The 18,164-nt window shown below is 40.6% G+C and overlaps 1 protein-coding gene across 4 annotated transcripts in view; it reads left to right on the top strand.

Moving 5' to 3' along the window:
- Nucleotides 1–13,515, top strand: part of NFE2 (nuclear factor, erythroid 2) — a 227,007-nt gene extending 213,492 nt beyond the window's left edge. For all 4 annotated transcript variants that reach the window (XM_069231009.1, XM_069231007.1, XM_069231010.1 and 1 more), the window contains one exon: nt 12,073–13,515. In XM_069231009.1, the coding sequence (XP_069087110.1) occupies nt 12,073–13,230 (1,158 nt within the window). In that variant the 3' untranslated portion in view covers nt 13,231–13,515. The remainder of the gene's footprint in view (nt 1–12,072) is intronic.
- Nucleotides 13,516–18,164: the final 4,649 nt, after the last annotated feature.

Raw genomic sequence — 18,164 nt, 5'->3', positions numbered from 1 at the left:
CACAAATACTACTTAAATTAGAAGACCCCAAAAACATTGAAAACTCACAAATCTTCAGTTGCCTCAGAGCCGTTGATCAGTGGATGACCTGGAGCCATCTCAAACTAAATACCTTCAAAACAGAAATACTCATATGTGGTGACTGGAAAAATTATGACCCTCTGTGCGTCTGGCCTGACGATCTCGGACCACCTTCTCAATTATCCAAGGAAGTTAAAAACCTAGGAATCACCATGGATTCCAAGCTAACTATGAATGTCCAAGTAGACAAATTAGCACGCACAAGCTTCATCACCTTAAAGACTTTACGACGCATCTTTCCCCACCTCGGATTTCCACACAAGGTGCAAGCTACTATCTCACTTGTACTATCCAAACTGGATTATGCCAATAGCCTCTACCATGGATCATCTCTATCTGTTATGAAAAAACTACAACGTATCCAGAATTCCGCAGCCAGGCTACTACTACATATAAAGCCGCAAGCCCACATCTCCCCTGCCTTGAGAGGACTACACTGGTTACCCGTTGCCAGAAGATGCACTTTCAAGCTGCTTTGTATCACCCACAAAGCTATACATGGATCAGGACCGCTTTTTATCAGAAAGAAAATTACCAAATACATCCAACAAAGAACCCTCCGCTCAAGACTGGCACCCCGCCTTAGAACACCACCATACAAGAAAAAGACTGTAGGTGGTACATCCTTCTCCGTCCAAGCAGCCAAACTATGGAATTCATTACCCCCAACTATAAGAGCCACAGATAACTTTCTTGTCTTCAGAAAACTACTCAAGAGTTGGCTCTTTCCTTCATAACCACCTTTTTCAAACAACTATGAACTGCATATGCCTATGTGGATAAATATTTTTTTTCAGATTATATGTATATTTCTATTTATTTATACTTTCTTTGGAAAATATGTATTGCTACTGTCATAACAATAAAATACACACACACTCTTTAAACCTGTCTAAGTATTTTTTACCCATGATTCTAATTATGTATTGTATGTGCATATGTGTGTGTATTCATGTGTGTGTGTGTGTATATATATATATATATATATATATGTGTATGTATGTGTATATGTTGTTTCTGTGCTTGGCATGTTCGTGGATCATTGCATGGCTCCTGGTTTTGGGTTGTTATACTAGATATCTATGAATTCCTGCTCTCATCTTATCACACTTATCTACTCATCACTCTTATGTCATGTCTCTATCAAACTATCCTCCATTCTCACTCTGACTCATCCCAAATCCTTTCATCTCCTAAATATCTCTGCCTAAGCTCTTCCCTCCACCTCCACATCTAACTCACCAAACCTCACTCTACCTCTGTGACCTCCCGCACAACCCTACTAAATTCTCCTGCATTCATCTCACCCTGCTACTATGCTCTCCCTAACCCTTTCCACATACTCTTCCCCCTCCGCCCCCCTTTATTCATCCCAAGCCTTTGGGTTGAGTAAATGAAGGATATACTCCCAATTAACACTTCTGGATTTCTTTCCTCCTCCACCCCTCCATTACTCCAGTCAATCTAACTAACAAACTCTCATATCCGCTGCTCAAATTAACTCATAATAATACTAAAACTGTACTCATTATTAAACGATACTAATCCATCACTAATTCTTGTTGGGTTCCGGAGTAGCATGCTACTCATCGAAAAGCGCTTTACCGCCTCGTCAGGGGTAGTAAGCGCTATATAAATACGATTACAATACAATACCAGATCCTCTTTGGGTCCTCAAGAATCACCAACATCAGTCAAACTATCACTCCCTTCAACACTCACATACTCAGGAATTTTTGTCAACCAAGCCTGATTGACCTACTAAAACAGACAAATTACAGCAACAACCAAGTATATCATATACTTGTAATACACCAGAGTCTTAGACCATCGCAGGATCTGTACATCAACAACCATGTGGGCAATTGTTTAGCACAAAGTGCCACTCTCAAATGAAGTTCAACAACTTCCCTACATACACTCTTTGGAGTACGCACACTCCTTAACAACCTACGTTGGAGTACGCAAACTCCCTAATTCTCACAAACATCACAATTCACCTGCAATTAGCTTAACCTGTGCAAGCGCAAATACTAATCCATTCACAAAATCACAATAGGAACGCTGAAAAACATTTCAAACAAGCGTTGGCAGATCCAAATTTTTTTTGCAAACAAGCATTGGCAAATCCAAATGTCAACATTTCAAATTTTCAATCAAGCATTGGTAAAACCAACTCTTACTGAGAGAGGACCATAACCCTCTCACTATAAAGACAAAACCATCCTCAGGCTACCAAATCTGCCGGAGCGTCCTTTATACCTTATATTTCTGTTGATATCTTATTTTATATGGGGACACGTTAGGGGAGGTCGCATGGACCTTTGGACTTTAACAGTGAGAAAGGGTATGGTCTCAAAACAACTCATCAATAAACATTTCATCAACAATATCATAAATTTAGATGGGGGCAGTAACTTGAACGCACCATGGCCTTTGTGGCCACAAATCACCACACCAGTTTAGTAAAGTTTAAACATTTATTTCCGTAGATTAACATTGCTTAGATCACGTAAATCAAGTGCAGAACAATATGACAGAGATACACAAATAACACTGGCTGTCCAAATCTCCTGAAGAAATTCAGCTTCTGCAAAACATGTGTTGTTAAACACTCAAGAAAATCATACAGAATAACAACAACATCAAATGAATAACTGAAACAGACTACATTGAGTTATATCATATGAATCAATAACAATCAGTTTCCTACAGCAGTCAAATTTGAGATGTGTGGCACCCTATTCTATTGCCCTAATCAGATTGCGCATGTTTGGGCTTAATGCAAAAAGAAAAATCAGACCAAAATATAATTTGAAAAACATCTACAGATGGTGCTAACAAAAATCAGCCATTTGCTTCTAGATGGAAAAAACATAAAAAACCTGCAAGAAAAACAGATACACATTCTTATACCTGTCCTTAATTGGGTTCAACAGGTGAGGATTTTCTTCAGCATAGCATCTTCACGATCAGCTTCAGATGGGCAGTGACTTAAGGGAAATGGTTCAGTAAAAGTGGGCTTAAAGTACCTGAACCATCAATGGCAGTATGCTAAAGAATAAACATCAGGTAACGTAGGAAGAAAACAATTTAAATGCAGTCAAGGGGAAAAAAGCCACTGAACATTAGAAAGGTTGGAAAACAACAATAAGCAACTGCAGGGTTTTAAAAGATAGAAAGACAACTGGAACAACTGAAAAGCAACTGAACAGAAAGCTGAGCAGGAGCTAGAGAGACTGAGACTGCAAGAGACTGAGAGTGAGACAGACTGACCTGCCTCTTCATCACTCGAGGTTTTTTTATGAAAGTCTCAGAAAACATCTAAATTATCTGCCATTGGACAAATACTAGGGTGACTAGGAAAGAACCAATAAAATCAAATATGTTTCATAATGTAACAGCTTTCTTCAGTGGCATCTTCTCAGGCTCCTGTTCTCACGCAGGGGTTTTCACCAACTGCTGCCCACAGTGTTCACAGTGTGCAGACTGTACGCCATTGTTCTCCACCGGCACACTATCAGCTAAGAAAGTTACAAATATGTTGCAGCTAAGGAATATTTCTCATGTGCTGTGGGATGCTCTGGGAACAAACGAGATATCATCTTCCCTTCACATCATAAATTCTAGACCTTTTCTACATGTCAAGATAAACGTGGATTTCAGGTGACAGAAAACACATATTTAAAATGTGCAATATAAACATACCATACGCTCTAAACTAAAATATTTTCATTTCATAAATCATTAGTTAATCATTGTGCAGAGTTAGTAAAATAAGAAATACATTTCATAGTGTTTTTATTGTCAGTAATACATTCATGTATCATTGTGCATTTATTTGTAAAGTGCAGGCCACATTTAAACGTGTACTCATGTTATTTCAGTTGTCCACTGTTTAAACATATGCAAACTATATAACCAGTCACACAAGTGTTTAACACTAGATGAAGCTCTCTCATCAGATACAATCACCTCTGTTACCTGTGTCAAGACGTTGGTCTTGACCTCTAAGGTGGGCAGTGTCTGGTCCAGGACCTCAGTAGCCCTCTGGATCACCATGGCAAAAGAGGCCACTTCTTGCGTAGCCACTGTGGAGGAGAGAGGAGGCCAGTGTCTGGGGAGGGGTCCAGACTACTGGCATCAGCCAGGTACTCATTTCGGTTGTCACCAGCCAAGGACTATATTAGGGGGTCAAAATAACTACACTCCAAGTGGGGGTTTGTCACAGCCATTGCCTGTGATAGGCACCATAAGATTTGAAACCATTAGGTTTCTTGGGAGACATTCTCCAAAAAGAGTGGAAAAAGGCACACTGGTCTAGTAGAGTTGACAAAACGTTCAAAAAGTCAATCAAAAATCGAATGAGGGAACTCGATCTGCATCCGCTGTGATGCCGCACCAAGATGGAACTTGGGTAAACAGTCAGGTGGCACCCAGACGTGCACCATGCATGTCACTTTCAGCGCAGACAACGCAGACAACACAAACAAAGCTGAACAACACCACTACTGGCTCACAAAGGGACTTCTCTAAGCAGTTCCAGATCCAATCTGATGCCTGGGGAATATTCAAAGGTAAAGAATATGCGGCTAGTGTGATAATCATTTTAAGATTCACAATATGTACGAGAATATAATCCAACAATTCCTGAACATATTTCCAGTGTTTCTGGATGTGTTTTGTTGAATCCAGAAACACCATGTCCCTTTTCAATGCAGCTTTCAAGACACTGTCTCTGTCTTCTTAGTTGAAAGTCTTGGCAAAGATTAGTCAAGATGAAATCATCAGGAAGCAGGGTTACTTGGTGGTGGTGGGGCAACACACGATGGGTTAACTCTGCTAGAAAAAAAACATGACCATGAAACCATGGAAACACCTATCAGGGACAGATCACAATTATTTTCCTCAGCTTTATCTGGGATTCAAACCACCATTAAGTTGATCCTTAAGGTACTTTCTTTCCATTTTCTACTCTCCTATAATTCCAGATATCCCAGCCAGTTGCTCCAGTGAGGACCACAGCTCCTGAACTGTGTGTTCCAGTTTGAAGATTCAATCCTCAGCCTCTTGACTACAACACAGAGCAAGTCCTGACACCATTTTCCAAATATTCTATTCTAAGACTGAGGGTTTTTAAATGTATTCAGGATTATATAGGTTGAGTTTGCATCCAGATAGATTCTTCTCTTGCCACCAAAGGCATGGAAGATATATTTGTGTTAGCAGAGTGGGAGTTGTTGGCAAAGTTATGTTTCTTACCAAGATTGAGCATTTGGTCACATATGTAATGCACCATCTCAGGGTTTGCACAGATTCTTTTACTTAGGTCGGCGGTGTCACTGCAATGAAGCAGTGTAAATGTGTGCCTGAACTCCAGTTCTGGGCTCTAATCTATATTTGATGTCACCTAGACAGCGATTCTTAAGGTACTGTTTTAAAGTCAATAAATTCAAAGAATTTCATGTCTAAAACCAAGACATCACATGTTGGTCTCATGTTCAAACAGTTGTTTCCGCTCTTTTTCTCTGGTTAACTCTTTCACTACCACTCAGTTCCTGTCTTACTCAGTGACCAGAGCCAGTCATTATGCAACCTGCACATGGGCAAGCAGCAATCTGTGTGTAATGCTAGAGTGGTGTTCCTTGTGATTTCCTCTCAGTACATCCTCTTACCAGTGCCAGATCAGGGCCTCCTCTTCAATTCCATGTAATCTTTTCTTGAAGCTTGTCCATGATGTGATCTCTTGAGCTGTCCTAGTCATCACACCCACATGCACCTAGAACATATCAGGGATGTAATATTTTCTGAGGTGGTTGTTTCCCTCTGGCTTGGTCATCCAACAAACTAACCGTAGGGTCTGTGAGGCAAGGTTACCCATGTACAGCAGATTCAACAGATCCGGTCACTCTTCCCTGGCCCTACTCACATTTCCCAAATCCTCATGGCCACAAGGATTTGCTTACCGGCTTCTACCACTATGCTCAGGTGCTTCTTTTCTTCTTCAGAACGTTATTGGGTTGGGGGAGTGATGGTGGGACAGTGCCCAGCAACCCACAGCTGTCAATATCTTGGAGGCAAGGTTATTCCCCCAGGATGTACTACTACCCCTTCCCTTGGATCTCAAGTTGCAAGTACCTGAGACTTTATTGTTCGAAGACAGCATGTTATGAGCCCCTTATGCACCATCTACTGGACATGACAATGGAGACCCTGGCTTTGCCGATGGGGCCCATTAATCTTCCCTGCAAACCCACCCACCACAAAGCCGTTGATGATTCATGTCTCCAGGCAATTCTCACTGGATGCTACAATTGTCCCTGGATCACTTACTATTTTCTATGTTTAGGTCTGGGGCTCGCCACCATTATGTTGTATGTGATGTGTATGACTATTCATAAAATTATGGGCTGGGGCCAATCAGTTCTGATTCCCCTGATGTTACTTACTGTACAAGTGATGGCAGCTAGGAAAAGTAACTTACTTATACTTACAGTTCTCTATAACAGATATCTTCATTAAATTCATGCGCACTAGAATGTGGGACTCATTACAACCCTGGCAGTCAAAGACCGCCAGGGCTGTTTTGGAGGTTGTACCGCCAACAGGCTGACGGTACAAACTCTCGGATTACGGCCGCGGTGGAAGCGCTGTGGTTGCACCACCGGGACCGGTGGTTTCCCGCCATGGTGGTCCCGGCGGTCAGGGGATTATGAGGCCCCTTCCCGCCAGCCTGTCCATGCCGGTAGGAACCGCCATGGAACGGCTGGCGGGAAGGGGAGTCGCGGGGCCCCTGCACTGTCCATTCCCTAGGCATGGGCAGTGCAGGGGCCCCCTGGCACAGCCCCACACTGCTTTGTGCAGACAGTGAAAAGCGCGACGGGTGCAACTGCACCCTTTGCACGGCCGCAACACTGCCAGCTCCATTTGGAGCCGGCTCCCATGTTGCCGCCGACATCCCAGCTGCCCCAGCGGGGATTTCAAAATGGGCATGGCGGGAGTGCAGCTGCATTGACGGCCACACAGCGGGTTCAACCTTGGCGGGCGGTGCTCGCCGCCCGCCAAGGTTGTAATGAGGCCCTATCTCTTTCTAAGTGTGAGATCCATAAACATTTTAAATAAAAAAAACAGTGTCCAAAATTTTAAAATTACAACTATGCTCAAATAGAAACGTTATACTTAAATAACCTCTAAATATTAACTTTGCTTAAAATTTAAATTCTACCTCTTTTAGACATTTCATATGTACTTAAATTATTAGAAGAAACCTCATAAATATCAGTCATACTGATGACTCCTATGTAAAGTATAATTACGTTTGTCTTGTACATAAACCTTTGTCATATGTGTCTTCGGCCCTAAAGGGGAAGATGCTGTCCTCAAGACAAAACTTTAATTATTTTTTGTAATCGTCAGTTAGAGTGGATGACACTACCTTGTTTACAGCACTATCCTGAAAATTCTGTTTGTACATTAAGCTCAAATGATCACATCCCTTCTCACTGTACAGTTCAGTACACAAATTTGTTGATTTAGTAAAATGGACACCCCTTTCCTATTATCAAAATGCCCATCAAATGGGGAAAGAGTTGTGACTGGGAACCTGCATAAAGATTTCCTATTACATTTTTACTTGAAAGGAAGATTACACCATTGGCAAAAGTCATACATTAACAATACCACTAGATATCATCAGGGTTCATCAATTCCACACATGACATCACAGGTTGGACCGCTGATGTCGGGCACTCTTGCACACATCAAAGTCATTGACACCGACAGGCTTTCCATGAGCTCATCAATTGTAAATCTAACATGAGTGTCGATTTTAGAACTCATCTTCTTTTATTTCCTGCAACTTCTAAACTCTATGAGGAGGAATCTATATTAAAACACCAGAAAAAAACAATTAAACTTAACCTTGTGTGACTAATGTAATTGCACTGCTCCTCAAACAGATTTTAGAGACCAAACACCTGGGGATGGATGAGGGAAATGGAGGGGTTTGGCTGGTGTGGCACTATTTATGCACCTGGTGTCATCACATCCAATTTGCAACATACACCAGTGTGACACGTAAAACATAAATGGGGCCGCCTAGTTTCATAAAAGTATCTGGGTCCAAACTGGTCCTGGGGATATATGAATGACAAAGAATCCGCAGAAAGAAATAGTATCCATTGGAAATTCAAATCTATCTTAAAATGTGCTCTAAAAATCCAAGCCACCCCGCCCACTGAAATTTTATAAAATGAAGCTGTAAGAAAATCACCACAGTTTCTTTTCAACTAAATATAAAATAAATAACAGCTGTAATCACGCTCTTCTCCCAAGCTGTTGGATAACCTGTAGGAACGAGAGCATAGTTTAGCCTGATGGAAGACTTTCTTAGAGAGATTCACAAACCTGACATACTAACAATAACATGTCGATTTGGGGTTATCAACCCCGACCTAAATCTCTAAATATTGCGCAAAGTATGTTTAAGTGTCAGGCCAAAAGGAAAGAAGGTGCTGATGATGTCTGAAGTCGTCTTTAGAGGGGTAAAAGTGGAAAGGAGGTTTGTGAAAACAGCTGCCCTGCTTCAGATGGCATACTGACTTACTCTTTCTTGTTTGGAACCTCTTTCTCTCATTTTGTTTATTCAAATCATATTTACTAAGTTTTAAAGAACACTTACAGTATTGAGAGCAAACCCTTGACACGAATCATTGATAATATAAGAAAACATATGAATATCCATTGGTTTTTTAAGTACCGAATTCCCTCCTCATCCTCCGCACACCTTAACAACACCATCCACCTACCACAACACCCGCTTCCCTATCGATCTCCACGGTAAAATTTGATTATCTGTTCACATCTTGGTTTTGCTGTAAGTTATTCTTCATCAATGCCTGTCCAGTTTGATTAGATTAATTGTGACTTTTCTGGAGACACAATTCGTACCCTACAAGCAATGGCCAAAGTCATGGAGAGCTATGTCAATATTAACCCTTCATGCTATATAAAAAATAATGATGTACTGGGCACCTTTCAGGTGGTTTTTTGGCCTACCTTCAGTACTAAGACCGTGTTCACGGCTGTCATATTAATATCCGCATGATTTTGGATGCTGGGTGCTATGCTGCCCTCATCCTTATCGATCTGTCCGCTACCTTCCACATGGTCTTGCATAGAACTCTTCTAGATAGATTTAAGGCAGTGGGTCTGCAAGAGAATGTGCTGTGCTAGTCCACATTTTTCTTGAGCTCCAGAACAAAAGGCTGTTCGTCAACCTCCTTATCAGTGGCGTAGCGTGGGGGGTGCAGGTGGGGCCGGCCGCACCGGGCGCAACATCTGGGGGGGGGGGAGCGCTCGCACTCGCGAGTGCTAAAATCCACGGGTTAGGGGGCGCAAATTACTTGCCTTGCCCCGGGTGCTGACAACCCACGCTACGCCACTGCTCCTTATCGGTCTTAATTGCGGGGTCCCGTTTTAGCATTACTGTTTTTAATCTATATGGGGGCCATGGCTAATCTCATTGAATTCTTTGGGTTCCAATTTTACTCTTACATTAGTGATACCTAGATTATTTTACTGCCAGAGTCTGGACATACCATCACCCAGGCGTGCTTTAAATAGTGTCTAAAATCTGTGGTTTATTGGATGGATGCCAGTGCATTTAGACCAAACGCTGACAAGATAGAAGTCTTGGTATTTGGCAATCCTTCCATTTGGTCTTCCAGCTGGTGGCCCCAAGGTCTTGGCAAATGCCCTGAGTCATGCGCCAAAGCATGTAATCTGGGTGTCATCATCGATGCCAGACTCTCTATTGAGCACCATAGTAATAAACTGATGTCTACTTATTTTGGCATCATAAACAAGCTCTGGAAAATTGGTCCTTTTGTGTCTACTTCATCCATGAAAACAATAGTTCAGATGCTATTTACTAGTAGACGTGCCTACTGCAACTCATTGTTTGCCATTTTATCATGCTATCTGATGCAGAGGTATTTATTCAGAATGCGGCTGCCAGGCTTATATTAGGTCTTCCCAAATTTGCAAGTATTTCCTTTCATCTTCTTAACTTACATTGGCTACCGGTTCAGAATCACTGCATTTTTAAGGCCCGGTGCTATTGTCATAAAGCTGCCCATTTTGTGGGACCATCCAACTATATCACTTTCATCTTCGCACTTATTCACCCACTAGACAGCTAAATGCTAGCTCAGCTTTCCTTGTTACTGTTCCTAGATTCGTCAGAATGTGTTCTAGTGGTTGAGCTTTTTCTGCTACCACTGCCCAGGCATAAATAGTTTTCTACTAGCTATTTATGCAGAACGTCATAAGCGCATACTAAAGGCTCTGAAAATGCATCTTTTTCAGCGGTAAGGCATTTATTTTACTCCCTTCGGTCACTTTAGTGCCAGGACACCCTCGGGTATTGACGTGCTCTACAAAACTCGACTCTATAGTATATATAACAATAACAGAATGTGTCCTTCATTTTAAGCACGGATATGTCTGCCATCTCCTTTTATTTGCTCCACCTAGAATATCTCTCCTAATTTTTCTCTCCATCACCCATGCCATATTTCTACATTCACACTCAATGCAAGTGTGGTAAGTAACCAACACACTATTACTTCCAGTGAAAGAGAGACTAGTACTGCTATGCTGGCTGTCACAAAACACAAAAACGTCTTCAAGCCCTCACTCACAGGGACATAAAACGTGTTCTTGTGTGTGTGTGTGTATATACAGTAGCAAAGTCTGCCTTAGCATTGATGCCAGATCATCACCTGGGGTATCATTTTAAGCACACTCAACTGTTGGAACAGATTTATACTGAAAAGTTAGAGAAGTTGGAATATCTGTGATTTTAAACATCACTTGGCCAAGAAGGAAGATTTTGAGAACTCTCAAAATTATTAATCCCTTTGGAACTCTAAACCATACTTGGCATTTAGGTGTGGGCGTGGCTTGGTGTAAAACTGTATATTCCTGGGCTATAACTCCTAAGCCTTTTAATAATAGGCTGCTGCCTTGCAGTGAATTTGAAGAACAATATGGGGGCTGTTTGTGTGATATCTGTAAAAAAGAAAGGGCAGATATATTCCATTATAAGTATCATTAAGGAAGAGGGCCACAGTTGTCAATGTCTGTTACAAGACATTGCAAAAGACATGGGTCTCACTCTATTTTCTGATAAATCCCTAATTTGGTCGCTAACCAACTGGCGAGAATGAAATACTGCAGAGAACTGCATTTTATTGTAGCACTTTACACAAGTCTGGAAAAATCTGTCTGTCCTCCACTGGATAATTTGTACATTTTACTGTATACTACAAACATGAAATCAGTCATCTAACCCAACGTCAAAGATCCTTAATAGTGCTACAGCACCTCTGCAAGGTGGCAGTAAGCCTAACATGACAATGATTTACCCCTGTACGGCGTGCTCTGTCCAGTGCCATGTTTCATTTAAGAAAAAACTTTAAGCACATCGACGAGTTCCAAAGTCTCACACGCATACACACACTTACTCACAATCTTCCCAATGTCCTACATGTGTATGACAAAAGTAAACATTATTGGTACACAGTGAGAAGAAAATCGTACTAGTACAATTTTGCAGAATTGAGTCTGCTGGTTATTGGTGTTCATGAAAAGGTGAATGTGAGTGGGTCCTTCAATTAATTATTTCCTTGGACTTTGTTGCAGCATGATGTCTTACACTCATGGGGGGCCCTTCTTGATATTCTCTTTCAATGAATCAGCATACAAAGGATGGCTCATATGAGCTGACAATTAATTTCCTACAAATGTCATCAACATTAAATTGGAGTGCAATCATTACATAATGAAATCATAGGGGTAACTTTAAAAGGAATGATGATGTTAAGATATAGCCAGCATGTATGTTGATATAAAGTAAAAAAATGTGAGAACATTTTGCCACAGTTATTAAATATCTGACTTCTACAAATCTCTTTCTTGTACACACAGGGTTTAAACATGCAGAATGAATATACATACAATACTGAGGGATGTAACAACATGCTGTCAGGGACCCTGACACAAATGCTTCCTGTTTCGAACTACGAACTCAGTCAACCCATTACAGAAAACAGTTTACCAAACTGCAGTCAAAACACACTAGGATATGAAAGACATTACACAGAGCTTTTGGAAACTCCATGTCAGCGGCTAGGCCCCGGAGGAATGGCCACCAATGAGTTTCCTTATGGGACAACCAGCTACACAAGTATGTTGATGTCTTCACCAATCCATCCAGGAAGCCCCACCAGCATCATCCAAGCGAACAATAAAAATCTTATATTTTCTGGATTATTAAATAGTCCACTTTTTGACCCTACTCATATAGTGGATGCCGGTTTGATGGATAACCAAAATTGCAAAACCCATGAGGATTTTGAATCAGACTCAGGCTTGTCGCTAAACTACAGTGATGCGGAGTCCATGGAGGGCACCGAGCAAGGGCAGATACATCCAGATTATGTAGAGTTATATCCACATAACTACCACAGTTCTCAAGAACAGTATTGTGCGTTACCTTCTATGGAGACTATGACATTCAGCCAGGCATATACACACACTTCTGAAGCTGGGCCATGTTGTGATATGCAGGACATACAATGCCAAGATTCGTGTGCAAAGAATAAACAGCCCAGTCCCATCGAGATGACATGCACCCGGGATGAGCGCAGAGCTCTAACAATGAAAATTCCCTTTTCAATAGAAAAGATCATCAATCTCCCAGTGGATGATTTTAATGAGCTGCTGTCCAAGTATCAACTAAATGACACCCAACTGGCACTGATAAGGGACATTCGCCGTAGGGGTAAAAATAAAGTTGCTGCTCAGAACTGTAGGAAGCGGAAGCTGGAGAACATTGTTCATCTAGAGAAGGATTTGGATGATCTAAAGGAAGACAAGGAAAAACTCCTCAGGAAAAGGAGTGAGTTTAACATGTCAGTCTCTATCATGCGAAAGAAACTTAAAGATCTCTACATGGAGGTTTTTCGAATGCTGAAAGATGAAGACGGACATCCATATTCACCAGACGAGTATTCTCTGCAACAGACAATGGATGGAAGTGTGTTTCTTGTGCCACAAAACAATAACCAAGAAGATGCAGATTAATATGTATCAAGCTGACTGAAAGTATTTATTTGGTTTTGGTTAATCAAGCTACAAATGATGTATAAGTCACAGACTATACATGCCTAGTTGAAATAGTTGCTCTACAATGTATTGTAAACTTCTGCACATTACCTGAGGCTTTAAGGTTGCATTTAACAACATAGCACCAACATTCTTTTGCTCTTTAGGCCTCTTCTAGAAGAATGGGAAGGAGTATTTTATTTTACACATTTACAATGCCATCTATCATGATTCTAATTAAATAAATTACATTTTGACACACTATTGTCATATAAAATCGTAACCTTTTTTTCTTGCTTTTGCATTGGTTTAATTATTCATACCTGTAAAATGAATACATTACGCAGAACTAAGATGTTATAGCAGAATTCCAGTTCCATACCTTGCGAAAATTGCTATCTTTAAATCACTTGTAAATGTGCACACCACTAGAAATTCCATAATGGAGTATATTTCCATGCATCCATGCATCCATTGAATTTATCCTCGTGAATCATAATGCCAGCACCCCTACTATCACTAACAGCTGTATAGTCAGTACCATGGGCAGACAGCAGGCACGGTAGGCTCAAGAACAACCATCCGTAAGGGAAATGTGGCCCATTGCAAACAAATTGGATTCCTCAATAGAACCTCACCTGGAAGTGCAATTTCTTCTTCTTTTATGTTTTTATCTTTCAAATGAAAGTACACAACAGTAGTACTACTACTGCAAAAAATGAAGGTATAAACAGAAGAACCTACTCGTGTAGTAACTCCAGTGTGCTACTTCTAATGAGATCTGTTGACATCTTGTGGCACAACGAGAAATGTTCTTACTGCAGCATTTCTATAAAGCTGGTGCTGCACATGCATGCATCTCCTATGTGGTATTCCTGCCTCTTGCATGCATACCGTGAAAACCCCACCTCAGATCCTAAAACTTGTGCTGGCTCATCAATACAGCAGCACAGAGGGTGCCTAGAAGTCAAAGGGTTCATCCACAGGTAATTCGTTAGGCTACTTTGTCATATTTTCGCCTGAAAGGCCCGTTTTAGTAGTTTAGCAAACGTGTGTGGTCGTGATACTGCAGACTCAAAACAGGCTTCAATAAAATGGGTTTGTAAAATTGAGGATCCACTCTGGCTACAGAGATTAATAGTCAGAGAACGTCTGCAAAGTTTCCTAAGTGACAATCGTACAAATGTCCCTCATTTGTAGTTGGTTTTTCAAGGCATAATAATTCATTTTGATCTGTTGTCCAGTATAAATATTTGAATCTGGCAAGCACATGACACATAAGAAAGAAGAATAGTGGTGATTATTATTCATCTCCTTTTCTTCCCAACTGGATGAGAACTTTATTTCACAGCGCAAAACATTATGTGGGAGTGAATAGCATATGGCATTGAATTTACAGAACACGTGACCATAAACTGCGTATTTACCAAAAGATGGATTAGATATTTTTAAAAACTTAAGTAGCACTTGAAGAATCCAAATATCTTTCAAAGACCATCGATAATACCTTTACTCTGGTGAGCTGAACATGAAGGGTCTGAGAATTCAGAGGTTCCCCCACTATGTAGGAATTAAGACGTAAGAGTCTACACCTGGGCATTTGTAGTTTGGGGTGATCCATAACAGTAGATATATAGGAAGTCTGAAAATATAAACGGCTTTCCAAAAAATGAGAAAGCTCCGGAGATGTCTAGATTATAGAGTGTAATATAAGATGTGGCCTGTGTTGAAACTGTAATAATTGTTTAAAAAGACATTAAATTAAAACAAACCTGAATGAAGGGGCTATCCAGACAACAAACTTATATATGGAAAAGAATATGTTACCTTAGGAAATAAAGCTGAAGCTCACTGATCATCCTGATGGAAGTAATGAACCCATATAGGCTGTGATGGAAGCCACCAGAAATCTTAAGCGTAAAGAACTTGCAGAAGAGAGAGACCAACTACTTTATCACGAGGCTGGCAGTCCTAGGACTGGCAGCCTCGCGGTGGCAGTTGGACGGCCAAGGCACTGGCAGTCCGAGCACCACATTATGAGTTAGATGGGTTGACCCACCTGAAAACTGCCGTCCCTAACAGGATCACAGATCCTGATGGGGTGACAGCGGTCTTGGTTGTAATCAGCCAGGGCGGAGCTGAACACAGCGCTGCCCTGCTGATTACAACCTTGTTCTCCGTCAGCCTTTTCATGACGGTTTCTCCACCATGAAAAGCCTGGCAGAGAACTAGTGCAGGAGGCCCTAGGGGGGCAGGGGTCCTGCACTGCCCATGCCCCTCCCTGGCACCCTCAGAATGCACACTGTCTACTTTGCAGACAGGGCACATTCCAAGGGTGCTGGTTGGGGCCCTCTGTGCTACGAGATAGCACTCAGCTCCTTTAAGGGAGCCGAGTGCTATCCCATAGCACTGTTCCTACTGTTTTGACAGGTCGGAACGCTCTATTTCGAGGTTTATGCCGGTCAGCCAGTACAGTCAGGCGGTGGCATCCTCTCCAAAACTCGTAATGACCCCTCAAGAAAGGACTGAAATCACAAAGAGGAATGGATGATGTAAATGATGCAAAAATATCAAAATGGCTCTTAGACATTTTGCCATATTTTTTCAGTGAAAAAATACTAATACCCTTCATTAATGCAGCTCTTGGAGAGGGGGGTGCTTAGTAAAAGCCCTTGAAATGTCAAATAGGTCATAAAAACCTACGAACATTTAATGACTTTCGCAGCAGATTCAGCTAGCTCTCGAGAGTCCATTAAGCAAATCTCTGGAATTCATTTTATGATATTTTCTTGCAGTTTTCTAGCAGGATAAATACTGTCAATATTGTCAGTACCATATTGAGGCTAGTTTCCCAGGCTTCCGAGTTCAGCAATCAAAGAGAGGGGTGTTAAACTCGGCTATAACCACCTCTCTACTAAGCTTGTTAAATTAGGAGACCAGAGGAAGGATTAGAAACATATTGTGAAACGGATGGTCATAAAACCTTATCTATCTTGGCTTAGAAGCATATATCAGTATCATCATATTTTGAACCCTCTCATTTTAGGGTACACCCCTTGGTAGCTATTGTAAGTCTCCGGAAACAGATATATCACTTTGGCTTCCGCAGAGAAAAGAATATAAGGCAGGGGCATCAAACTCAGCCTTTTGGGCTAGATCACAGGGTTTCTGGAGTAGTAAGTAATACAACAGACTATCCAGAGAATTGCTTGCAGGATAGAAATTAAGAGTCATAGCACAATCTCCCCTTCACTGCAAACTCTGCTCTGAAGGAGTAAATACACAAATTAGTATTTTATAAAAAATGAGTCTAAGTTTATTGCATAAGGTTAATTGAAATTATTACAAACACAGTGATAGAAGAGTTCTCTAATTCTAACTACAGCTAAAAACCATGATTTTCTTTAATGCAAAATTTGATAAATACATATTCTGATACTTCATATACAAATTTAAGAACAACAATAGATTTACAAATTCAACAATTTGGTACTAAGTAAAAGGACACGAGGTAAAAACGACTTAAGGCACTATTATAAAAAGTGTAAGAGTTTTCTAAAGATGACTTGTAAAGTTTTATCGAGAAACCTAATTCTGATATGTTTCCAGTGTTTAGATAGTATTTTAATGCTTCAGTACATCGTATTCATGTATCAGCAAGAAAACCGTGTCAATAAAAATCTGCCTCTCCGAAATAACCCCTCGACAACACCATAGGAGATGAAGTATGTTTTTTTTTAAAACTTTCATAATCACACAAGCTGCATGTTTAGTTGGTAAAGGGTTGGTTATGCCATGATGATCTATTTTCTTTTAGGCTGTAACATAACGCGCGCACAAAGTATATTCTGTCAGGCATAATTTGTGTACTGCCTCTAAAATAATGTAGAGTGTACACATATTTACACAAGACAATCAATCAATAATTTATTCCAGGGACAAGCCCCATGAAATACATTAAAGATACAGGACTTACCATCAATAAGTCATTAATTTAATGCAATTCATTAGTAAATAATCTAAAATCATCGGTTATTATCGATTAAAGGATTGTGATATGACTTGTTTATAAAATTAATTCACACCTGCTACGAAACCAATGTTAGACTCTGGTCCAATTTACATTAACATGTGTAAAATTGGGAACAGAAGTGGGAATAAACAAAGCTATGACAACAAAAAGAACTAAAAGACAACAATGCAGGGTTTGGTCATCATGCATCAAACCTCAATGGTTTCCTACAAATCCAAATTGCTTATAGGTATTTGCCCATGGTGAAAAAAAACTGTGGATTCGTGTTTGTTTGGAGTATTCTTGAGGCAGTGCAAGAGTGTCCAATGTCTAGGATCAATAATAGTGGCCGAAGCCACTTCCTTCTGGCCCTTATGTACAATGGATAGAAAAAGCAGTATATGGTCAACTTCCTTCCTATAAAAGCAAAAAACCATGGCCATTAATGCATTGATTCAATTTACAAGTGACCCTGGCAGTTGTCAATGTACCCAATCTAAATTTGATGTGCAATACTCTAGCTTGAAAGGGGCTAATGTCATCGATGTAAGATTCAAGTACAGGGGGCAATTAAAAAACAAAACATCTGTCCGTCAGACTATTTTCTTGTGTGTTTCTGTGATACTAACCAGTAAGATGGTCTCAAGAAGACAATGTTACAAGGTTCTGGCTACTCCTTTTTATAGTTGCAAGAAGTTACCTCCGCCAATAGTCTGGAACCAAATTTTTATATAATAAATCTATTGTATGGTATGGGCTTTTAATCTTCTAAATATTGCAAGGTGTATTCAATGTCATCAACTCAGGGGTTCACCATAACCTGATCCACAATAGAAGCAGTTTAACTGTAGCTTAGTCTCTGATTTCTCTTCAGTCCTGTCTGTAAAAATAGGGGCATCAT

This window comes from Pleurodeles waltl, chromosome 4_2 (assembly GCF_031143425.1).
Source record: "Pleurodeles waltl isolate 20211129_DDA chromosome 4_2, aPleWal1.hap1.20221129, whole genome shotgun sequence".
NCBI classification, from domain to species: Eukaryota; Metazoa; Chordata; class Amphibia; order Caudata; family Salamandridae; genus Pleurodeles; species Pleurodeles waltl.
The sequence above is the reverse complement of the archived record's forward strand: the minus strand, read 5'-3'. Positions and strand labels throughout refer to the sequence as shown.